This window comes from Pezoporus flaviventris, unplaced genomic scaffold (genome assembly GCF_033815535.1).
Source record: "Pezoporus flaviventris isolate CSIRO_AGI_PZ_B2104156 unplaced genomic scaffold, CSIRO_AGI_Pfla_v1 ptg000007l, whole genome shotgun sequence".
In the NCBI taxonomy this organism is placed as follows: Eukaryota; Metazoa; Chordata; class Aves; order Psittaciformes; family Psittacidae; genus Pezoporus; species Pezoporus flaviventris.
The window spans coordinates 48551059-48570964 of record NW_026892555.1 but is presented as its reverse complement, the minus strand read 5'-3'; the positions used below and the strand labels follow the sequence as shown (position 1 = coordinate 48570964).

General features: G+C 38.6%; 1 protein-coding gene across 3 annotated transcripts in view; it reads right to left on the bottom strand.

The window, feature by feature from the left end:
- The window catches only part of ROCK1 (Rho associated coiled-coil containing protein kinase 1), an 87091-nt gene that overhangs the window by 21658 nt on the left and 45527 nt on the right, over positions 1–19906 (bottom strand). For all 3 annotated transcript variants that reach the window (XR_009742582.1, XM_061448695.1, XM_061448696.1), the window contains 12 exons: positions 18116–18182; positions 14078–14166; positions 12487–12535; positions 11789–11924; positions 11325–11416; positions 10953–11199; positions 6093–6199; positions 4373–4523; positions 3352–3512; positions 2300–2484; positions 1560–1629; positions 96–190 (listed from right to left, as the gene is read on the bottom strand). Coding sequence is in view for 2 of the 3 variants with exons in the window: in XM_061448695.1 (XP_061304679.1) it covers positions 96–190; positions 1560–1629; positions 2300–2484; positions 3352–3512; positions 4373–4523; positions 6093–6199; positions 10953–11199; positions 11325–11416; positions 11789–11924; positions 12487–12535; positions 14078–14166; positions 18116–18182 (1449 nt within the window). In the remaining variant the exon portion in view is untranslated. The remainder of the gene's footprint in view (positions 1–95; positions 191–1559; positions 1630–2299; positions 2485–3351; positions 3513–4372; positions 4524–6092; positions 6200–10952; positions 11200–11324; positions 11417–11788; positions 11925–12486; positions 12536–14077; positions 14167–18115; positions 18183–19906) is intronic.

Sequence of the window (19906 nt, the reverse complement as noted above, 5' to 3'; positions counted from 1 at the left end):
GAATTAAACAGTTAAAATCTGATTCAAAATCTTCATAAGTAAGACCACACTACAGGGAAAAGCTTATGTGCATTTCAGAAACACAATGGGCATACTTTTCATTTTGCAATTCCTGCATTTTTCTTTGAGTTTCTTTATTCTTTTCATCAATTTCCTCTTTCAGTTCCTTAACCTGAGTTTTGTAAAGTGTCTGTAAAAAAAAAGCATAAAGAATCATTAGTCAAATTGCATATTAAATTCTTCATTGTTTTGGTACTGGATTCATTTGCATTTGCCAAACCCCAACACATGCCAGTACTGTCTTCAGTGACATTTCCTCCTTCCTGCCTGCCCAAGATGCTCCTTTTCAGTTCCCCTTGTGCAGGGAGCTGAGGTGACCAGATTAGTTTTTTAATTTTCTAGTCTGGTTTCCTACACAGTTGTACAAGAAAACCAGATGACAAAAGGGAAGGAATGCACTAGGACTCAGCTGAGCACATCTCTCGGAGACAACGGGACAAAACTGCATCCTCTTGTAGCATCGTCTGAAAATGTCAGTCAAACAAGGCTAATGCTGTCCTGTGTTTCCACCTGTTGTACTCTTTGTATCTATGTGTCTTAGACCATAAGCTGTGTACAAACTGACTTCTTCCAGATAACTCATTCAAGAGGTCTGTCTGACTTGCACGAATTACTTCTATTCTCAATTACTATATTGTTATTACTACCACCAGTAATGCTGAAAATTCAAATTTTACCTTCTACAGTAAAGTACTTTGCTAAATATTCAGACTGAAATGTCTCATCTGAACTACATGCTAAGGAATAAAAAGAGAAAACAGAGAATGAAACAATACTCTAGGTCTTATTAGCAGTATATTATGGAGAATTGCACAGAAATCTGTAACACATAATAAAATTAATCATGTGCAATTTAGTAATTTTTATTGCCCCTTCAAGGAAGAACCAAATTTTAACAGTACTTCCCAAAGTGAAATGAGAATGTCCATATTTATGAAAGTATTTGAAGGTCAGGCATTATACAGCATCTCATACCATTGCTTCTTTTCACAGAAATGAAACAGATAAAACTAAGTCTATGAAATACACATCTTGGCTACCTGAAGTACCAAATAAGGCTCTCAAAGGACTCCGGTCAGAGAACGTATCTTTTTAGAAGGATAAGGAATACGTGCAGAATACTCCTTGATCTATGGTTCTTAAATAGACTTATGGTAGATCAATAGCATGGAATATATTCCATTAAGTATGGAGGTTTTGAACTGTCTACAAAAGATTGCAACTGTATCAGAAAAATGTGTTCTCCAAGCTCAAGATAGGAACTGCTCTGATGAATTCAGATAAGAGTTACTCAATACATAAGATTTGACAAACAACTACAAAGCAACAGACTAGATACACTGTCTAATGTTCTCCATTTTTTGTTCCGTGCTTGTATTTTGCAAATTGTTGATTTATGTCAGGTAGTTACTTACATTTAAAAAATATTAATGTCAAACTACTTGCTGTTCAATGATTCCATGTCAAAATGTAGCACTCAATTTTTTTGCAAGTCTTACCGAAAAATACTGCTCAGCTTCAAGCTGATCCTGAAGCTCACGCATTTGACCTTCGTTTCCTCTGTACTGTCTTTGAAGCAATAAAGAAGGAAAGCATGTAAAAAAGTCAGCTACTAGCAAATGACAAAGATTATTTCTAACCAGAACAGCACCCTACAAAGATCTTACATTTGCATGTTATTACAAAGACCAACAGTGTATCCTAAAAGTCTGATTTAATTACATTCCTTATTCTACCCTGACAATCATTTCAGTATGTAATTGAGAAGTCAACATTTCTCCATTTAGAGTACTTAAGTCACCTGAAGGACCATATGACAGAAGCTTAATTAATGAAAAATGTTTTTAGTCAGCTTAAGAAATGTTAAGAGAAATAATCAGGTTGTTAAAGGGGAAAAAAAACCTATTGACTCCCCTGTAGTAAAACTAAAAGTCCCACATGATTTAATTAGTATCACAGTCAACCATAAAGAAGGCAGTCAAATAAAAATGGCGCATATACATATATATGCCTTGACATAGCATGATGAGCCAAGAATTTTTCTGCATTATAGCTCATAACAAAAATATTCCAACGCTAAAGGCTACATAGAGAAATCATAACATGCAGCTAAAAATACTCTTTTAGTTTAGGAAAAAATGCCTATGCACCAGAGAACTTTATTTGCTAATAGGAACAGGCAGAACAGTACATGTATAATTAAACAATTTTTTCCATTTTACTTCAGATTTTTACTTACTTAGCAAGTTGAGCCAACTCAAATTCCAGTAATCTCTTTGCTTCCAACAACGTATTGATTTCCTGTTTCAGCTGCTTCTCAGAACCCTTCAAGTTATCTGCTTCAAAGGCTTGTGCCTTTAATTCATTCTGTGCCATTATTCGCTTATTGGTCTCTTGTTCTAGCTGAAATGTTAGATTCTTTACCTAAAAGAGAAATAGTTCAATTTAGGAGCATTTGCTGAATAGCCAGTTCCATGTGGCTGAAAGTGTTTCATATATGGATTATTTTATTTCAAATACCATTGCCTAGATGCTACATGTTGCACAGTAGTAAAGATATTCCTAAATCTCCAATCACTTCAGTGCAACAATCTTATGGGAAGCTGCTGCCCTTACAGAACGTACTGATATGACACTGCACGGTAATAAAGCTTCCCCATACTTAGGTTATTTTAAAGTCCTAAATGTGTTTTATCTTATCTTAAAGGTAACAATGGAAGAAACACAAATTGTGTGCTGAAAGGTCCTGCAATCCTCTCTCTGGATTTCAGATCCTGAAAACTCCTCATCCTAGAAAGAACCGCAGCCTACCAGCTATATAAAAACTAATTTACACAACAGGTGTTGGAACCTTCATTCCCAGTGTCCTGTAGAGAAAAAGTAAGGATGAAACTATTATTCTTAATACCTAGTTTTCACACTCAATATTCTAATTGTATTTCCTTGAACAAATGCTTTTCTGGAAAATGCAAACTCAGAACTGCAAACCATCCAAACCCATCAGACTACACAGTCAAATTCACAAGCAAGTTTTTATTTTTAAAAAAGAAATTGAAACAACAACAACAAAAAAAAGACATTATAATAAATTGACAGCTCAAATATGTAAGGCATCCAAGAGCTAAGAAACAAGCAGAAACTACCTAGCACTATTTAGGCCAACAACTGTCTTTAGTACTATGAGAAGTGTATTACACCGTTCAATGTAAGTGAATTTAATTTTCCATTTCCCAGTGCAACTATAATTTCTTATTTATATAGAAAATTGCTAGCGATGAACATTTTACTTACCTCATCTTCCAGTCTCTCCTTTTGCTCAAGAAGGTGTTCCAGTTTGTGCTGAGATTGCTTCAAGTCAAAGTCCAGCATCGAACATTGTTTTTCAGCTTGAACTATTCGATTTTCTGCCTTTTCTCTTGCTGCCCTCTCTTCCTTTATTTTTTTTTCCATTTCTAAACAAGATTAAGAAAAGAAAAACAACAAAGATGAGTATGTAGCTTCTGCAAGAGTGCTTGTGTAAACACAGTCTTAAATATTCTAATAATTTACAGGTGCTTTTGTTCAGCTATTTAAACTCTTTGGCTGTTGGACTGATTACTGAGTAAAAACTTCTTGGCATTATTGCAAGAAACACTAAAAGAAAAAAAAATATTCCAATTGGCATTCAAAGCACTGGGATATTATCATGACAACTGAAATGCAGATTCTTGAAGTAATCATTGTGAAATAAAGGCAACGTTTCACTTCCAGGAATGGATAGTAGAGAGAAAGAGAACAAATGCTACCATTTGTGCTAGCTTTCTGAAAAGTTAGAAACTATGCATCTAGGTACTGATGACATTCACAAGGAAAACCTGATGTATTCACTTAAGATGTCAAGACACATCTTTTACTCATGGATATTTATATATAAAAGAAACTTCACCACTTCAGACAAGCCTGACACACCACCAGTATTTTTAATGCAGTTACACAAGAGTGAATGCTCCTTGATAATGCATTCTTTCAATGTTGTTTACGAATCACAGGATTTCAAGATCCAATAGCTTTTTAGAAGCCAAGGAAGGCTTTGACTGCAAACCAAGTAAGATATTCAAAACATTAAGAAATAATGCAATTTTTATGGTACAAGTACCAGGTTAGACAAAACATTTAAACTGTGTAGTTTTCTGGTTTACAATTTCTATATGCATTCTTTATACAATGGATTAAACACCTGTATAAGAGTACTACATTATAGATGATGTGTTTTAAGATATAATCAAAATAACTTTTATTACGTATTTAACCGCAACTTGCAAGAAACACTTACCACACATTGCAACTGATCTTGCCTCCTCTATTGACTGATGTTTGTCAGTTAACCGGGCTTTAGTCACTTTGTGTTCATTTACTTCCTGTTCTAACCGGTCTTGTAATGATTTGAGTTTGTAGTTCAAGTCTATTTCTAAATTATTCTTTTCCTAAATACAAAAAAAAAAAGTTACCAGATTTCTATAATACCTGAGGGAATCACATTTCCTTTCTTCCCTTTTTCAGTGTTTATGTTATGAAAAAATCCATGTTATTTTCCATGCTTAATAAGGAATGGTAGCAGACAAAAACTGTACTTAGTGCTCTGGAAAAGAATTTATTACCTTTTTTCAGTAGTGTATATATGTGTAAGATAATGGAAATATACAACTAATCTACTGACAACATGTCCTGGGTTCAGCAGTAGCAGTCATTTTTCTCCTTCTTGGTAGCTGGTGCAGTGCAGCGTTTTGACTTTCGGCTCGGGAACAGAGCTGATAACAATGATGTTTTGGTTTGGCCAAGGACTTTGTGAGCCTCTGCTCTGCCAGGGAGGAGGAGAAGCCAGGAGGAAGCAGAGACAGGACACCTGACCCAAGCTAGCCAAAGAGGTATTCCATACCACAGCACGTCATGCCCAGGAGGTAACTGGGAGTGACCCGGAAGGGCTGGGACTGCGGGGTTGGAGGAGGTATGGGTCAGTGCTTGGTCGGGCTGGGGGGCCGAGTTATCGGTCGGCTGGTGGTGAGGTGTTGTATTCTCTTCCCTTGTTATTTCCTTTATCATTGTTATTATTGGTGGTAGCAGTAGTGATTTGTGTTATACCTTAGTTACTAAACTGTTCTTATCTCAACCGGTGGGAGTTGCATTCTTTTCGATTCTCCTCTCAATCCCTCTGGGAGCAGGGGGAGGGAAAGAAGGGGGGGAGTGAGTGAACGAGTTGCCTGACTGGGTTTAAACCACTATACTAGAACACAGAGGATGAATTTGAGTTATTGTTACGTGGATGCAACTCTTATGTCACTATTGGGACTGCCAGCCATTAACAGTAACTCATGAAACAAGCACTGGAGTTGAGCTTTGAGAGACAGGGACTTGCTTTTGGACCGCTGCTTCAAATAACACCAAGTGAGAATAATAACTGCTTGCACCTTCCCTTATAGGTAGTCATATCTCTCTGGTTTATTTGGATAGACCACGTGGTACAGCAAGCCTTTACCTGACCTCAAAGCACAGAGCTAACTACGTAGCCTATCTGGAAAAAGGGTGCAGGATTTCCTTTTACTTGTTTTTCCATGCTGGGGCAGGGATCAGAGATACCAGGGGAACATGCTACCACTGAAAGAGTTCAGCTCCAAAACTGATCAAAAAGTCTGGCACTGATCCAGCAAAATTAAAATCCAGTAAAAGCAGATACTTAAAATTTCACGGTTTTAACAAGTTTAACTCTCTGCAGCAACAGGTAGGCAGGCAGAACAAAAATTACTTGCTATTAGCAGGATCCTTGAATCAGTGGCAGTAAATGACAAACACTAATTTTATGCCCAATACTAGAAGAACTGCTTGAGGACTTGTGAGACCTACCATCTTGAGACTGTAAGTTAGCACTGTTTAGTTAATCAATTTAGCACAAGACTAATTTAGAGAAAGAACACAGGATTTAGCAACATCAAAAAATACTATGTGAAAATAGTTGAAAGCTGACAAAGAACATCAGCCTCCACATCAATTTGCCATACCTTTTCTGAATGATTAAGCATATCCTGTGCTTGCTTTCTTTCTGCTTCCACTCTTTCAAGATTGTTTTTAATGTTTTTTACTTCTTCTTGTAAAGTTGTAATCCGAACTGCCATAAGAAATTAAATATCATTCAGTTTTAGTTACTTGACTTCGATCAACAGGCCTTTTAAGCTTTACTGATTTCTGGGGCCCTAAACTATTTACATTTTCATTTTTTTCAGACATAAAAAGGCTGTACATTGTAAAGGAAACTGATTTTTTAGCCACTTTTTATGCATACAATTAGTAACGATTCACAAGAAACAACCACATGCAAAATTTGCACCCACCTTCCATCACTTCCAATATCTAATATGCAAAATTTCTTCCATTAATCCAAGTTCTGCTATGCTATGTAACAAGCACCCTTTCTGGTGTGAACTCCATTAATATATAGATAAGGCACATTACACAAGAAATCATTCTCACATGACTCTGCAGGTACTAACGTAATATGTATTCACCGAGGAACTATTCCCCATCCCCCCCAGCATCTGGCACAAGCCCCTGTCTGGCATCAGAAGCTTATATTAAATACTAAGTAGAATCACAGAATGGTTTGAGTTGGAAGGGACCTTTAAGACCATCTAGGGGCACCTTCCATTATACCAGATTGCTCAAAGCCTCATCCAACCTGGCCCTGAACACTGCCAGGAACAGGGCAGCCACAGCTTCTCCAGGCAACCTGTTCCAGTGCCTCACCACCCCTACAGTAAGGAATGTCTTCCTGATACCTAACGTGAATCTACTCTCTTTTGGTTTAAAACATTGCCCCTTGTCCTGTTACTACAGGCTGTGGTAGAAAGTCTCTCTGTATCTTTCTTATTATCCTCCTTTTAATATTGAAGACCACAATAAGGTCTCCCCTAAAGCCTTAGTAGTAACAGCAGTAGTAGTGTGTGTGTGTGTGTGTGTGCATGCACATGCAAAAGTAGTAGCATATAAGCTGAAGCAGTAGTATATATTCTTATGCTGAAGAATTTGCATTAGCTCCTTTCAAATAAATGCACAAAAAATATTTAGGACTACTCCATATTATGCTTATGGTCAAGGAGGCCTTAAACTAGATGTATTGGGGGAGGGGGGCATCATTCCATTCCAACACACCCAATCAGTTACCAGAACCTATAATAAATGCTCGGAGCAATGTAGAGATATCCCAGCTGCTCCAGCCAATTAGCCGGCTTCAGCTGGAGCTCGGCTCAGATGCCTCTATACAAATGCCCATAGCATGGGGAACAAACAAGAGGAATTAGAGATGTGTGCACATCTACAGGGGTATGATATGATAGGCATCATAGAAACATGGTGGGATAGCTCCTGTGACTGGAGTGTTGGAATGGAAGGTTACAGGCTCTTTAGAAAAGACAGGCCTGGCAGGTGGGGAGGGGGAGTTGCCCTTTATGTTACGATATGCTGGAGAGTATGGAACTCTGTCTGGGGACAGGTCAGCAGTCCACAGAGAGTTTGTGGGTCAGGGTTAAAGGGAATATAGCTATGGGAGACATTACTGTGGGGATCTGTTACAGACCACCTGAACAAGGAGAACCTGCGGAGGAAGCACTCCATAGACAGATAGGAAAAGCCTCACGCTCGTAGGCCCTTGTTCTCATCGGTGACTTCAACCACCCTGACATCTGTTGGAACGACGGCACAGGCCGGCACAAGCAATTCAGGAGGCTCCTCGATTGTGTGGAAGACAACTTCCTTCTGCAAGTAATAGAGGAGCCGACAAGGAGAGATGTCGTGCTTGACCTCGTGCTCACCAGCAGAAAAGGGCTCGTTGGAAATGTGACTCTCCAGGGCAGCCTTGGACGTAGCGATCATGAGATGCTCGAATTTGAAATCCTCAGGACAGTGAGAAGAGCTTGCAGCAAGCTCACTGCCCTGGACTTCAAAAGAGCAGACTTTGGCCTCTTCAGGAACCTGCTTAGGAAGGTTCCATGGGATACAGCCCTAGAGGGCAGCAGGGCCCAAGACTGTTGATTGATCTTCAAGGATCACCTGCTCCAAGCTCAGGAGTGTTGCATCCCAACCAGAAGGAAGTGCAGCAGGAGGGCCAGGAGACCTCCTTGGATGGATAAGGAGCTGCTGAGGAAAATTCAAAGGAAAAAAAAGGCTTATAAGTGGAAGCAAGGACAGGTGGCATGGGAAGAGTACAGGGATGTTGTCCGGGAAGATAGGGACTGGGTTAGGAAAGCTAAGGCCCAGTTAGAATTAAACTTAGCTAGAGGTATTAAAGATAACAGGAAGCGATTCTACAAGTACATAGCAAATAAAAAACAGGAAGCTCTTGGAAGAACTGGCTACACAGGATTTAGAGAAGACTGAGGTTCTGAATGACTTCTTTGCCTCGGTCTTCACTGGCAAAGGCTCTGACCAAACCACCCAAGATTTGGAAGGCAGATGAGGGACTGTGAGAATGAAGACCTTGCACCCACTGTAGGAGAAGAACGGGTTCGAGACCATCTTAAAAATCTGAACGTGCACAAGTCCATGGGTCCTGATGAGATCCATCCGCAGCTCCTGAAGGAGCTGGCAAATGAAGTTGCGAAGCCGCTGGCCATCATATTTGAGAAATCATGGCAGTCAGGTGAAGTTCCAAACAACTGCAAAAAGGGAAATATAGCTCACATTTTCAAGAAGGGGAAAATGGATGACCCGGGGAATTACAGACCAGTCAGTCTCACCTCTGTGCCTGGCAAAATCTTGGAGAAGATTTTCCTGGATGGCATGCTAAGGCACATGAAAATCAACAAGGTGCTTGGTGACAGCCAGCATGGCTTCACTAAGGGGAAATCCTGCCTGACCAATTTGGTGGCCTTCTATGATGGGGCTACACAACTGATGGACAGGGGTAGAGCAGTTGACATCATCTACCTGGACTTGTGTAAAGCGTTTGACACTGTCCCACATGACATCCTTGTCTCTAAGTTGGAGAGACATCAATTTGATGGATGGACCACTCGGTGGATAAAGAACTGGCTAGATGGCCGCACACAAAGAGTTGTGGTCAATGGCTCAATGTCCGGCTGGAGACCAGTAACGAGTGGTGTCCCTCAGGGATTGGTGTTGGGACCGGTCTTGTTCAACATCTTTGTCACTGTGAACAGTGGGATTGAGTGCACCCTCAGCAAGTATGCCAATGACACCAAGCTGTGTGGTTCGGTTGATAAGCTGGAGGGAAGGAATGCCATCCAGAGGGACCTTGACACGCTTGTGAGTTGGGCTGATGCCAACCTCATGAAGTTTAACCATGCCAAGTGCAATGTCCTACACCTGGGTCAGAGCAATCCCAAGCACAGCTACAGGTTGGGCAGAGAAGAGATTCAGAGCAGCCCTATAAGAGAAGGACTTGGGGGTGTTGGTTGATGAGAAAATGAACATGGGCCGGCTTCAGTGTGTGCTTGCAGCCCAGAAAGCCAACTGTATCCTGGGCTACATCAAAAGGAACATGACCAGCAGGTCGAAGGAGGTGATCCTGCCCCTCTACTCTGCTCTTGTGAGACCTCACCTGGAGTATTGTGTGCAGTTCTGGTGTCCTCAACATAAAAAGGACATGGAACTGTTGGAACAAGTCCAGAGAAGGGCCACGAGGATGATCAGGGGACTGGAGCACCTCCCGTATGAAGACAGGCTGAGGAAGTTGGGGCTGCTCAGCCTGCAGAAGAGAAGGCTGCATGGAGACCTCATAGCAGCCTTCCAGTATCTGAAGGGGGCCTATAGGGATGCTGGAGAGGCACATTCATTAGAGACTGTAGTGATAGGACAAGGGGTAACAGGTTAAAACTTAAACAGGGGAAGTTTAGGTTGGATATAAGAAGGAAATTCTTTCCTGTTAGGGTGGTGAGGCACTGGAATAGGTTGCGCAGGGAGGTTGTGAATGTTCCATCCCTGGCAGTGTTCAAGACCAGGTTGGACGAGGCCTTGGGTGATATGATTTAGCGTAAGGTGTCCCTGCCCATGGCAGGGGAGTTGGAACTAGATGATCTTAAGGTCCTTTCCAACCCTGACTATTCTATGATTCTATGAAATACAGTATACAAAAATATACATATCAGTTCAAATACATCTGCTTATAGTATAGCCTGCTTCACTTGGTTTTGACGTATAATGAGACAACCTGGCAATATATAAGAAAACACAAGATGGAAGACGATGAAGTCTTCCTAAATATTATGTTTTTCTCATTCATTTTAAATTTGCTTTTATAAACAGCTCTATGCATAACTGAATTACATAAAACTATTTGGTAAATAATAGCAGAGGACCTTAACTCTACACTCCTGGGAAAAACATCCTTTTTCCTGCAGGCTGCTGAATTGCATGCGGTTAAAAATGCATTTTGAAGTGCACAGAATTGTTTTCTCCTGCCATTTGTACGTCCTGCTCTTAGTCTTGTTTATAAAATAATGCAGAAGCATCATAAAAGAAAACAAATGCAGTTTAACAACAGAAGAGCTTTCTCCACACATGAAAGTGCAGGGTATGGCAACTTGGCTACTGCAACAAAGCAGTAAAACAGTGTTCTGTCTTCTCTAGCACTGTATTAGCTTTTCATATTTTTGTACTACTCAGACTTTTAGTCAGGGCAGCCCCATAGACTTGTAAGTGGTGTTTCCCACTCTTTGATTTTGATATTTTCCCTCCCAAGAGCTGCTCAGACATCATCCAGAAGCCAGACCCAATCTCCAGAAATTGCTCTTTTAAGTCACACTTGATTTGCAGGTTGGCTTTCCTCCTTTTATGTAACTGTACTTTATTTAAAAGAGTAGGGTCACCATAACTTTCTTGGTAAAGTATAAATACAGAAGAATTACCCTGTAGTTCACCAATCATTTCAGATCCATGACTTCTGTCCCTTCGTTCTGACTCCAAAGCTGCTTGAAGTTGGTAATAATCTTTCTCCACCTGCAGTTTTGTGCTTTCTAGAACTCTGCACCTTTCCTGGAGTTCTCTGTTCAGTGATTCTACCTGACTTAGTGACTTGCTCATTTCTGTGTTACCCTTTCTCAGTCTTGCTGCTGTATCTGATTCTGTCCTCAGCAAATCATTCGCTTCTTCTAGCTGTTAAAACAAAATAGACAAGATTATCAAATATAAAAGTTATCTGGACCAGTTTTGCTGTACCTGAATGCTCGATACTGCTTCTCAAACCAAAAAAATACAGATGATGAACAGAAGCAACGTACTTGTTTTTGTAACTGTGTTATCTTCTCAGTTGAAACTTGTGAATGCTGGTTGATTTTTTTCAAGTCTTCCATCTGATCTTTTAGCGTAGACACTAAAGAAAAATTACAGCATTAATCAGCTTTTAAAAAATCCTTAGGTTTCCTGTTTTGTTGTGTTTGTTGGGGTTTTTATACAAACACACTCAAATTCTTGGCATATAATAGGTCTTTTGTTGACTTTTTGCTTCTTACATACATTTCTAGGTCAAATTCTGTGTTTGCAGACCACCACCACATGCTGTAGAGAACAGAATTTGGAAATAAAGACAAAACTATTGTGTTCAAATAAAAATAAGCTCAAAATTTATGCCCATTATTTAAAAATATTTAAAGTTGCATAGCACTTAAGATACCAAGGAAGTGAATAATTCCCCAAAACACATCATACACTTCATCAGTGTCAATGTTTGGACAACACAGCATACCTTCATTTTCCACATTTCGTCTTCTTTCATTCTCTTGTTCAATTTTTCTTTGGTAGTCATTTATCTTATGTTGCAACACCATCTTTTCCTTCTCAATCTGAGACACTGTTGATTCCAAGTTCTTTCTTTGATTTCCCTAAAATGAAAAGCATTCGTATTTTCCATTTACATTTTAAGGAATGATCCTCAGACCATTATCTCTGCAACTAATTAATCAAGGAAACCAGTAAGTGAGTTTATGGCTTCCTTTAAAAAGTTTTCAGAAAAGATAGCTTTTTTAAGTTCTGCATCACAAATTAAAGAAATTACTAGAAAAGTTATCATTAATGTGATTATAAGTAAGTAGCTATTAAAATTCAGAGACAACATAAGGATTCAGAAGAAAATCATCTGTACATTAACCTTTAGAGTAACTGGTTTGGTAAACTACAGAAGTTGCGATGAGTTGTGACTAAGCAAAACATCTAGCAGGGAAAGCAAAATTCAGCACGACGTGCAGAAACAAAAACGGTTTTGAAAAATTGCACAAATAAAAGTGTAACTTCCAATGCTACATTGTTGGAATGTGATGGTTTCATCTCAAATTAAATCTCAGGACCATTTTTTAATCACAGAAGAGATATCTTAAGTCATAAAAATATTATCCACTTTGTTTACCCAACTAAGAAAGATTCACTGAGGAAAAAAAAAAAACTTACTTCTTCATCCAGTTCTTTCATGATCTTGTCTAGCTTTATGTTTGAAGATCTGAAAATAAAATCATTTATGTCATATTTGAGAAGGATACATTATACATAATGGCTTTCTAATGAAATAATTTGGGACCATTACTAAAGTGAACATTTATATTTCGGCTACTGCTATTTTGTAATAAATATCTGCATTAGAACAAAAAACAATTACTGGAAATAATTTGTAAAATATATTAAGTATTTGTCAACTTCGCTGCAGATTACAGGTGCAAAACTTTAGGTTCCGTATTTTCTCCCTTAATCTCCAAATATAAAACCAGTTTCATGTACACAACAGGTTATCCTTAAAATTATAATTCCCCAGGAGGTTGCTAGAACTTTCCCTAGTTGTCAACTTCTCAAATAGCTAAAAACGGTTCATTAATTCAACAGCTCCCTATTGTGGATAAAGATACTTGAATAATATTATTTGAAAGTTTCTCTGCTGAAGAAATATACTAGAACATAGTATGACAGAGAGAGCGAGGTGCATAATAAAACCAGTTAACTGACATACCCATTGCATTTTTGTAGCCAGCTATCCCTCTTCAGAGAGCTAACAAAAAGGACCCTGGAAGGTATAATAAGTAGCAATATAACCTATCTACCAAGTCTGCAGTAAACAGTATGACATACCAGAAGACACACTGTTGTGCTCTGACAACTTGAGTAGTACTGCAGAAAGACAGTTACTAAGTATCTTTCAAGCAATGTACATTCTGCTTGTGGAAAGCAATCACGTCATATGAACAGCAAAGCTGTGTTTAAGGAAGGAACAGTGTCAGTGTCACACAGTTCAAATTCACACTGGACCATTTTGGCTACCAGTTAACACGTAAGTAGTCTCTACAGCTACACTCTATGGTCCTAACACACAAGCCTAAATTTTTCTTATATCTTATGCCTAGTGTTGCCTCCTGGCTTTATTTAGCCCAAGAAAAGACTTCAAAAGGAGAAGCTAACTGAATTTAGTTGGCATGGAATCAGAGTAAAGATTTCTAATTATCAGAAAAGAAGAATCCCAACTGACTGTTCACGTAGCTTATGGAATAGGCAAATTCTCACTTAATTACTTCTTCAACATAGTAGAAACAATATTTCAGAAAGCAAATGGTTGTTCTTATCTATCAGTCACCAGAAAAAAAAAAAAGAAAAAAGAGAGGAATGTGTTTTCCCAATAAATACCACATATTTAGAAACCAGACAATTAGTTTTAACAATCAAATACATGGTGTGTATATAGTATTTTTAAATCAGCATGATCATTATGCACCTCAGTCCAAATAAAACATCAGAGATAACCAGGTAAACGCAAACATTCAAGTGTTCAGAAAGAAAATTTGTTACATGGGTGCCAATGAAAACAAAACATTTTCTTCATACTATATCCAAGAAAACTAAACATTGGTTTAGAATGACTTAAGCTTGTGTTTGGAACTCCCTTGAAGAATTACAGTACCATTTTTAGTATTACTCTGGTAATCCCTAAAGCAGTAATACAGAACTGAAGTGCTACATGTACCTAAATTATGTACACAGTGTTAGTTCTAAGTCTCACCTGCATTTTTGCTCCATTTCATCCTTCAACTGCATTTCATTATGTAGTTGTTCTTCCAACTCATAGATCATCTTCTGCATATTTTCCAGCTTTAAATATATATTTGTACATGAAAGAACATGCATTAAATTTTAAAACGTCAAAGAAGCATTTCAGAATATTCAGTGCTGATTACATTGTATCACAACTTACTTCGAAGCAATTTTTTTTATCCTATTAAAATGTGATCCCCCCCCCAAATATATCTAAAAAATTAATTACAAGAAATACATTTACTATTACACAATTTTGTCATCTGCATGTACATAAAATTTTAGGGTTCTGAGCAGTTCTGTTAAAATTCACAGAGTTAAGCTAAATCAAATCCTTCTTAAGTACCTTCAGAATCAGACTAAAGGTATTATTGCAAAGATAAAAGAAAGCCTTTTAATTATTCTCAAAATTTCTTTTTCCAGCATGAACCACCAGATGTATTTTGCAATGCATCTTCAAGCTCTCAAGTTCAGGAAGAAGAACCAAGCCTGTGAGTTATTAGGAATGGGGAGAAAATGCTCTTGACATATAATTAGTCAGAGATCATTTTTCCAGCTAGCTTTGTACTAAGGTTGAAAAACAGTAACAAACTTCAGACGTTAATGCAGAATATTACAGTATCGAACGCACTGTTTATCAGCAAGATAAACTCAGAAACTCATTCTTTTCATGTTGTCTCAAAATATCTACCTTCTACTAGATCTCTGGGCACAATAATCCCACTCCAACATCAGCAAAATCCTCAATTAACAGCAAGATGGTGTCAACTTTGAGGAACCTCATTAAGTCAAGCCTGTGCTGATTCACTCTTTCAAGCCTTTTGTCTGACCTTGTCAGGATTTCAGCCTTCTCTAGCTTTCCCACACTTACCTCAACAGTCTTGAACTGCATAGAGAAGAACTACAGTCCAAACTTAAGACTCTTTTCAAAGAAACATAATCAAGTGGTTCTGACCCTTTGCTTTCTTGTTCAGTGTTTTAACTTCAAAAACTCAATTGCCTGACTCCTCACACACAATCATCCTAGAATGAAAAGCAACAGAACATTTCCTCCTACCTCTGCCTCTTCCTTTTTTTTCCTTTTCCCACAATATATGCTTACAGAAACTAAAACTGCTCACTAAGATCATGAAGAGGAGACAAACTATGCTTGTCTTCATTCTTTCTTGATAGCAGCAATAAGTGTCCTCAACAGGGACTGCCCTCTGGTACAGTCCTGAAGTAAGATGCAATTATACACTTGGAGACATATTATAGCATGCTTTATCTGTATTAAATGAGAAAATTATAGGTGAGATTGGTTTTGCCTACTTTCAAGCAGGTGTTTTTCTTACTTGCTACTTTCAATCTGTTCTCCTTCCCATTTTAGTAGGAAATAAAAGTATGGAGCACACAGGTACTCTCAAGAACTGGGAGATCCTTTCTCATCACCTTTTTTTCTTTCTTGCACCTCCTTAAGCTGCTCTGAAGCTTTCAGATAAAGAACAACAATAAAGAATGGCAACTGGGAACTAACCAGAAACTACGTATTTTATATACCCACCACTATTCTATACATTTACCACTACTTATTACAAAGCCTTGAGAGAGCAAGGAAATAATGGAAGAAATAGACTTCTCAGCACTTACAGAACAGCTCTGGAAAACCAATTACTGGTGTGACATACAACATAACACTATGTGGATGAGACAGTGGTTGTAATCAAAAGCCACAGAGATGGCCTCCAAATCTAAACTTTGAGGAAAAAGGAAGGAGGACCAGTATACAACACATTGATCTCCTTGGTACAAACCACTGAGAAATAAAGCAAGAAGCAAGACTATTTACAGTCTAGCTCTCACTTTTGTAAAAAGAGAACACAGCTAATGCACAAAAAGAAAGGATAAAGAAGTTTCAATATAATTGCTCTTCCATTTCTTGGTTACTCATTTTACAGCCCCTCCAGACAGGCTGCATAGAGGAACTAAATGAAACAGATGAGGAACGGGTCCAAAGAGACATCTGGCAACTGAGACATTTCTGTACTGAATCCTACTAGTTTGGACCTCTAGTGCCTCCTCTTGCTTCTTTCTGTCTCTGGATTCTTTCATAGTGCTGTACCTCAAGGAGCCTCTCTAAGCTTGCTGAGCCGCCTAATTATATTAGCATGAGACAACAAGCTTCCAGAGAAGTTTTGCACAATTTGATCTCAATAGACAAGTTAGTACCTTAAGAAAATCCTGAGTTACAATTAACTCTGTATAAAAGCATTCTTTTAGGTTTCAGTTTGTTAAGTTTCCCTTTTGAGTATGAGGCAGGGGAAGAAATGACTATGGGAAAGCCTGCCTACAGCACAGACGCTGACAAAAATCCCAATGGAACTGCCATACTTTTTGTTTGTTTTGTCATTTTTGGGGGGTGGGGGTTGGGAGGGATTGGTTGGTTGTTTTTTTAATCACCACAGCACAACACAGCTGGTCCTGCTCCCTGAACAGTGAAGAAAACCAAAGATGCAGTGCAAAAGAATCTGTTACTCTCCTTTTTCTTAATATCTGAACTGTTCACATATGGTTATTGTAGCATTAAACCCAAATAATCAGATCTTCACAGGGGTTTGAAATTCAGTTGAAGGACACTAAATTCCATTTTTTGTCCAACTTCATGCCCTAATTCTGTGAAGTTTGCATGCTTGCAAAATGCAATGAATTTCTTGGAAATTTCTGGCACTCAGTCCCTCCCAGAAGATGCTCAGCACTGTGCCAAGATACAGAGACACCAGGTAACATCCTGTGTTATATTTCCAGAACTAATTAATTTGCTAACCATGTGTCAACATTACCGTTTTCATTGCAGCATGTAATGAAAGAAAAACAGCTGAGAAACGACTGTAAAAGTACCTTGTAGTAGTGACTAAACATTTACTTAAACCCTTCTGTATCACATCCGTCTAAGAGCTTCACCTCCCCAAACCGTTAAAATCACAAGGCATTCAAATACATTTGACAATATGGACAGGACTCTTGAGGGTTCTTAAACTACATGCAAGTGCCTGTATCCCACTAATTATGCCAAGTCCATTTAGTAACTCTGTTCAAAGTCAACCAAAAGCCAACACACAGCTTTAAGTATCTGCAAATATTTTAAAGTCTGGGTCTGTTTTAAATTTCACTGTACCAACAGCCAAATGTTTATGAGAAAAACAACATTTATGGAACAGATCAACACATATGAAGAAATTAACACACTTCAATGCTTAATCAAATCAGCACAATAAAGTTTATAATCAGGTCCTCTGCCCTTTACAAATCTTCTCTGGGTAATACCACATATCCTTAAAAACTTTTTATTGCAAGTTTAAAAGAAAAGGAACCATACATTGATACCTGTTTCTCTTCTACTCTAAATGGAAAACAGAACAAAACAAAATCATAGTCAAAGCCAAGAAGATTTAGAGTTAATTACCACTTTTTGACAATGTTTTCTTCTGGAAAGACTGTAATTTGTAATACATATATATAAAAGCTTGTGGGGCACCCTTAGGATGGAGCAGTTTACCCAAGCTTCATACATTATCTGCTACATCCCAGTTAGTTCACAGGAAGTCCAGTTCCAGAGTTAAAACTGGTGGGGTTGCGGGAAAGCTCAAGCTTCCCTCCACACGTCCAGACTCCATGGTTGCCACAAAGCCAGCATATACCTAGGATCTATAAGGCACTCTAAAAACACTGCACAAACACTTTGATATTTCTAAAGATAAAAAACATGAATCCAGTTCCACGAAAAGAGTATGCTGTTTCAGCTGTTTTATCCCAATTTAGGAAAACCAGTGTTACACGAAGAACTGAAATACTGTTTTTCCAATAACTTTAATAGGCAGGCCATACTAAACAGTTAAAATTTTCCACTGATAAACCATATTCCAAGCATTAAAATTATTTAATACATTTACAATTCAAACAGTTTATTCCCATATATGCAATAGATTCTTTACTAGGACCCAACAAAGTGAAAATCAGTGAGACATACCACACTTTTGTCCACACTGGAGCCTGTTCTGTTGTCATTGGAATTTTCTGCAGAGACAGCTAAATACCTGTAGCAAAATTTAAGAAGTTTTATATTAAAGACTTGTTTAAAAGCAAGGTTATGGAAGAAAACAATGTCCAAACACAATACAATCATCCTAAAACATAACACCCAGATTTTTTTGCTCCAAAATGTGGATAAACAAATAATAACATACTCAGACTTTTTCAGGTCTATTATTTAAGATTTCAGCATATTTAACTGGAAAATTCAAATAATTTACTGTAAAGTATACAGCTATGCTTGAAGACCACCATAAAAAAGGATTTCTGCCAAATACTAATACAACCATTTTTATTTTTTTAATAACCATTGAAAAAAACGTTTGCTTTCCATGGTTACAACACTCTCACTGGCTTCCATCCCACAAATATTTACTCAGGCATTTATGCAGCAAGTAGCAGCAATGAAGAGAACTCTGCAGATTGTGTAACTTCCAACAAAGTTACTAGGAGTTCCACACACAAAAAGTATGTCCTGAAGCCAGTGCTCTGATTTTACATAAGTGTTTACCAAAAATACCACAAAATTCTGTTTGTCATGATTCTGAAAAGTCAGAGAAATAAATACAAATTACTATCTCCAAATTCCTGTGGCATTTGATGTCATATTCTTGGCATAACTGAGCTAGAGAAATGTAAAGTGTCTCTTACTGCAACTGGTTATATGAGGAAAAGCTTTACAACATATGAACTGAGGAAGATGAACACAGCATCCTTTTTGTTTCACACATGTATTTTCACATGCACAAAAACCTCTCTAAAAGATCAAGGAGAGCGAAATCAAAGACATCTCCAAACCATGGTCAAATTAAACATCAAGACTGCTTTCAGAAAACCAAACAACAAAGAGGAAATGCAACAGTAAAGGGTTTGCCGTCTTGAGTACAAGAAGCCACTATATCTTGCCCACCAGTAAGAATGTGATACTTGAACAGACACAGTACCAGCTCCATCAGAATCCAGAAGAGAACACACAAGCCAGATGGGGCTACAAAGTGTTCTCAGATAGTATTCCAAAATCCGCATTATAGGCAAAGTTCAGTAGTAAACAACTGTCGTGGTTTAAACCCTAGCCAGATAGCTTGTTCACTCACTCCCAGTGAGTGGTGCCAGGCTGAGAGCAATCGAGGACCGCCCCCCACCCAGGTCTCTCCCCTTCTCCGCTCCCAGAGGAACGGGGAGGAGGATCGAAAGAGCGCAACTCCCACGGGTTGAGACAAGAACAGTCCAGCAACCAATGTACAACACAAATCACCACCGCTACTACCAATGACAACAATGATAAGAGAAAATAAGGGAAGAGAAGACAATACCACCGGCCAAGAAACGAGTCCAACCCAGAAGCCCGTGTCCTTCTGGGTAACTTCCCAGTTACCCCCCACCACGGACATGATGTGCTGTGGTATGGAATACCTGCTTGGCTAGCCTGGGTCAGGTGCCCCATCTCTGCTTCCTCCCAGCTCCCCCTCCTCCCTGGCAGAGCAAGAGCCTCACAAAGTCCTTGGTCAGGGTAAACATCACTTAGCAACAACCGAAAACATCGGTATCACCAGCACTGTTCCCAGGCTGGAAGTCAAAACACAGTGCTGCACCAGCTACCACGAAGGAGAAAAATGACTGCTACTGCTGAACCCAGGACAACAACCATATTTCCTAATTTACAGTCAGCGAGATTACAGGTGTAGAAAGTATTCTACAGTAAAACACTGTACTACTTTAAAGACAGAAG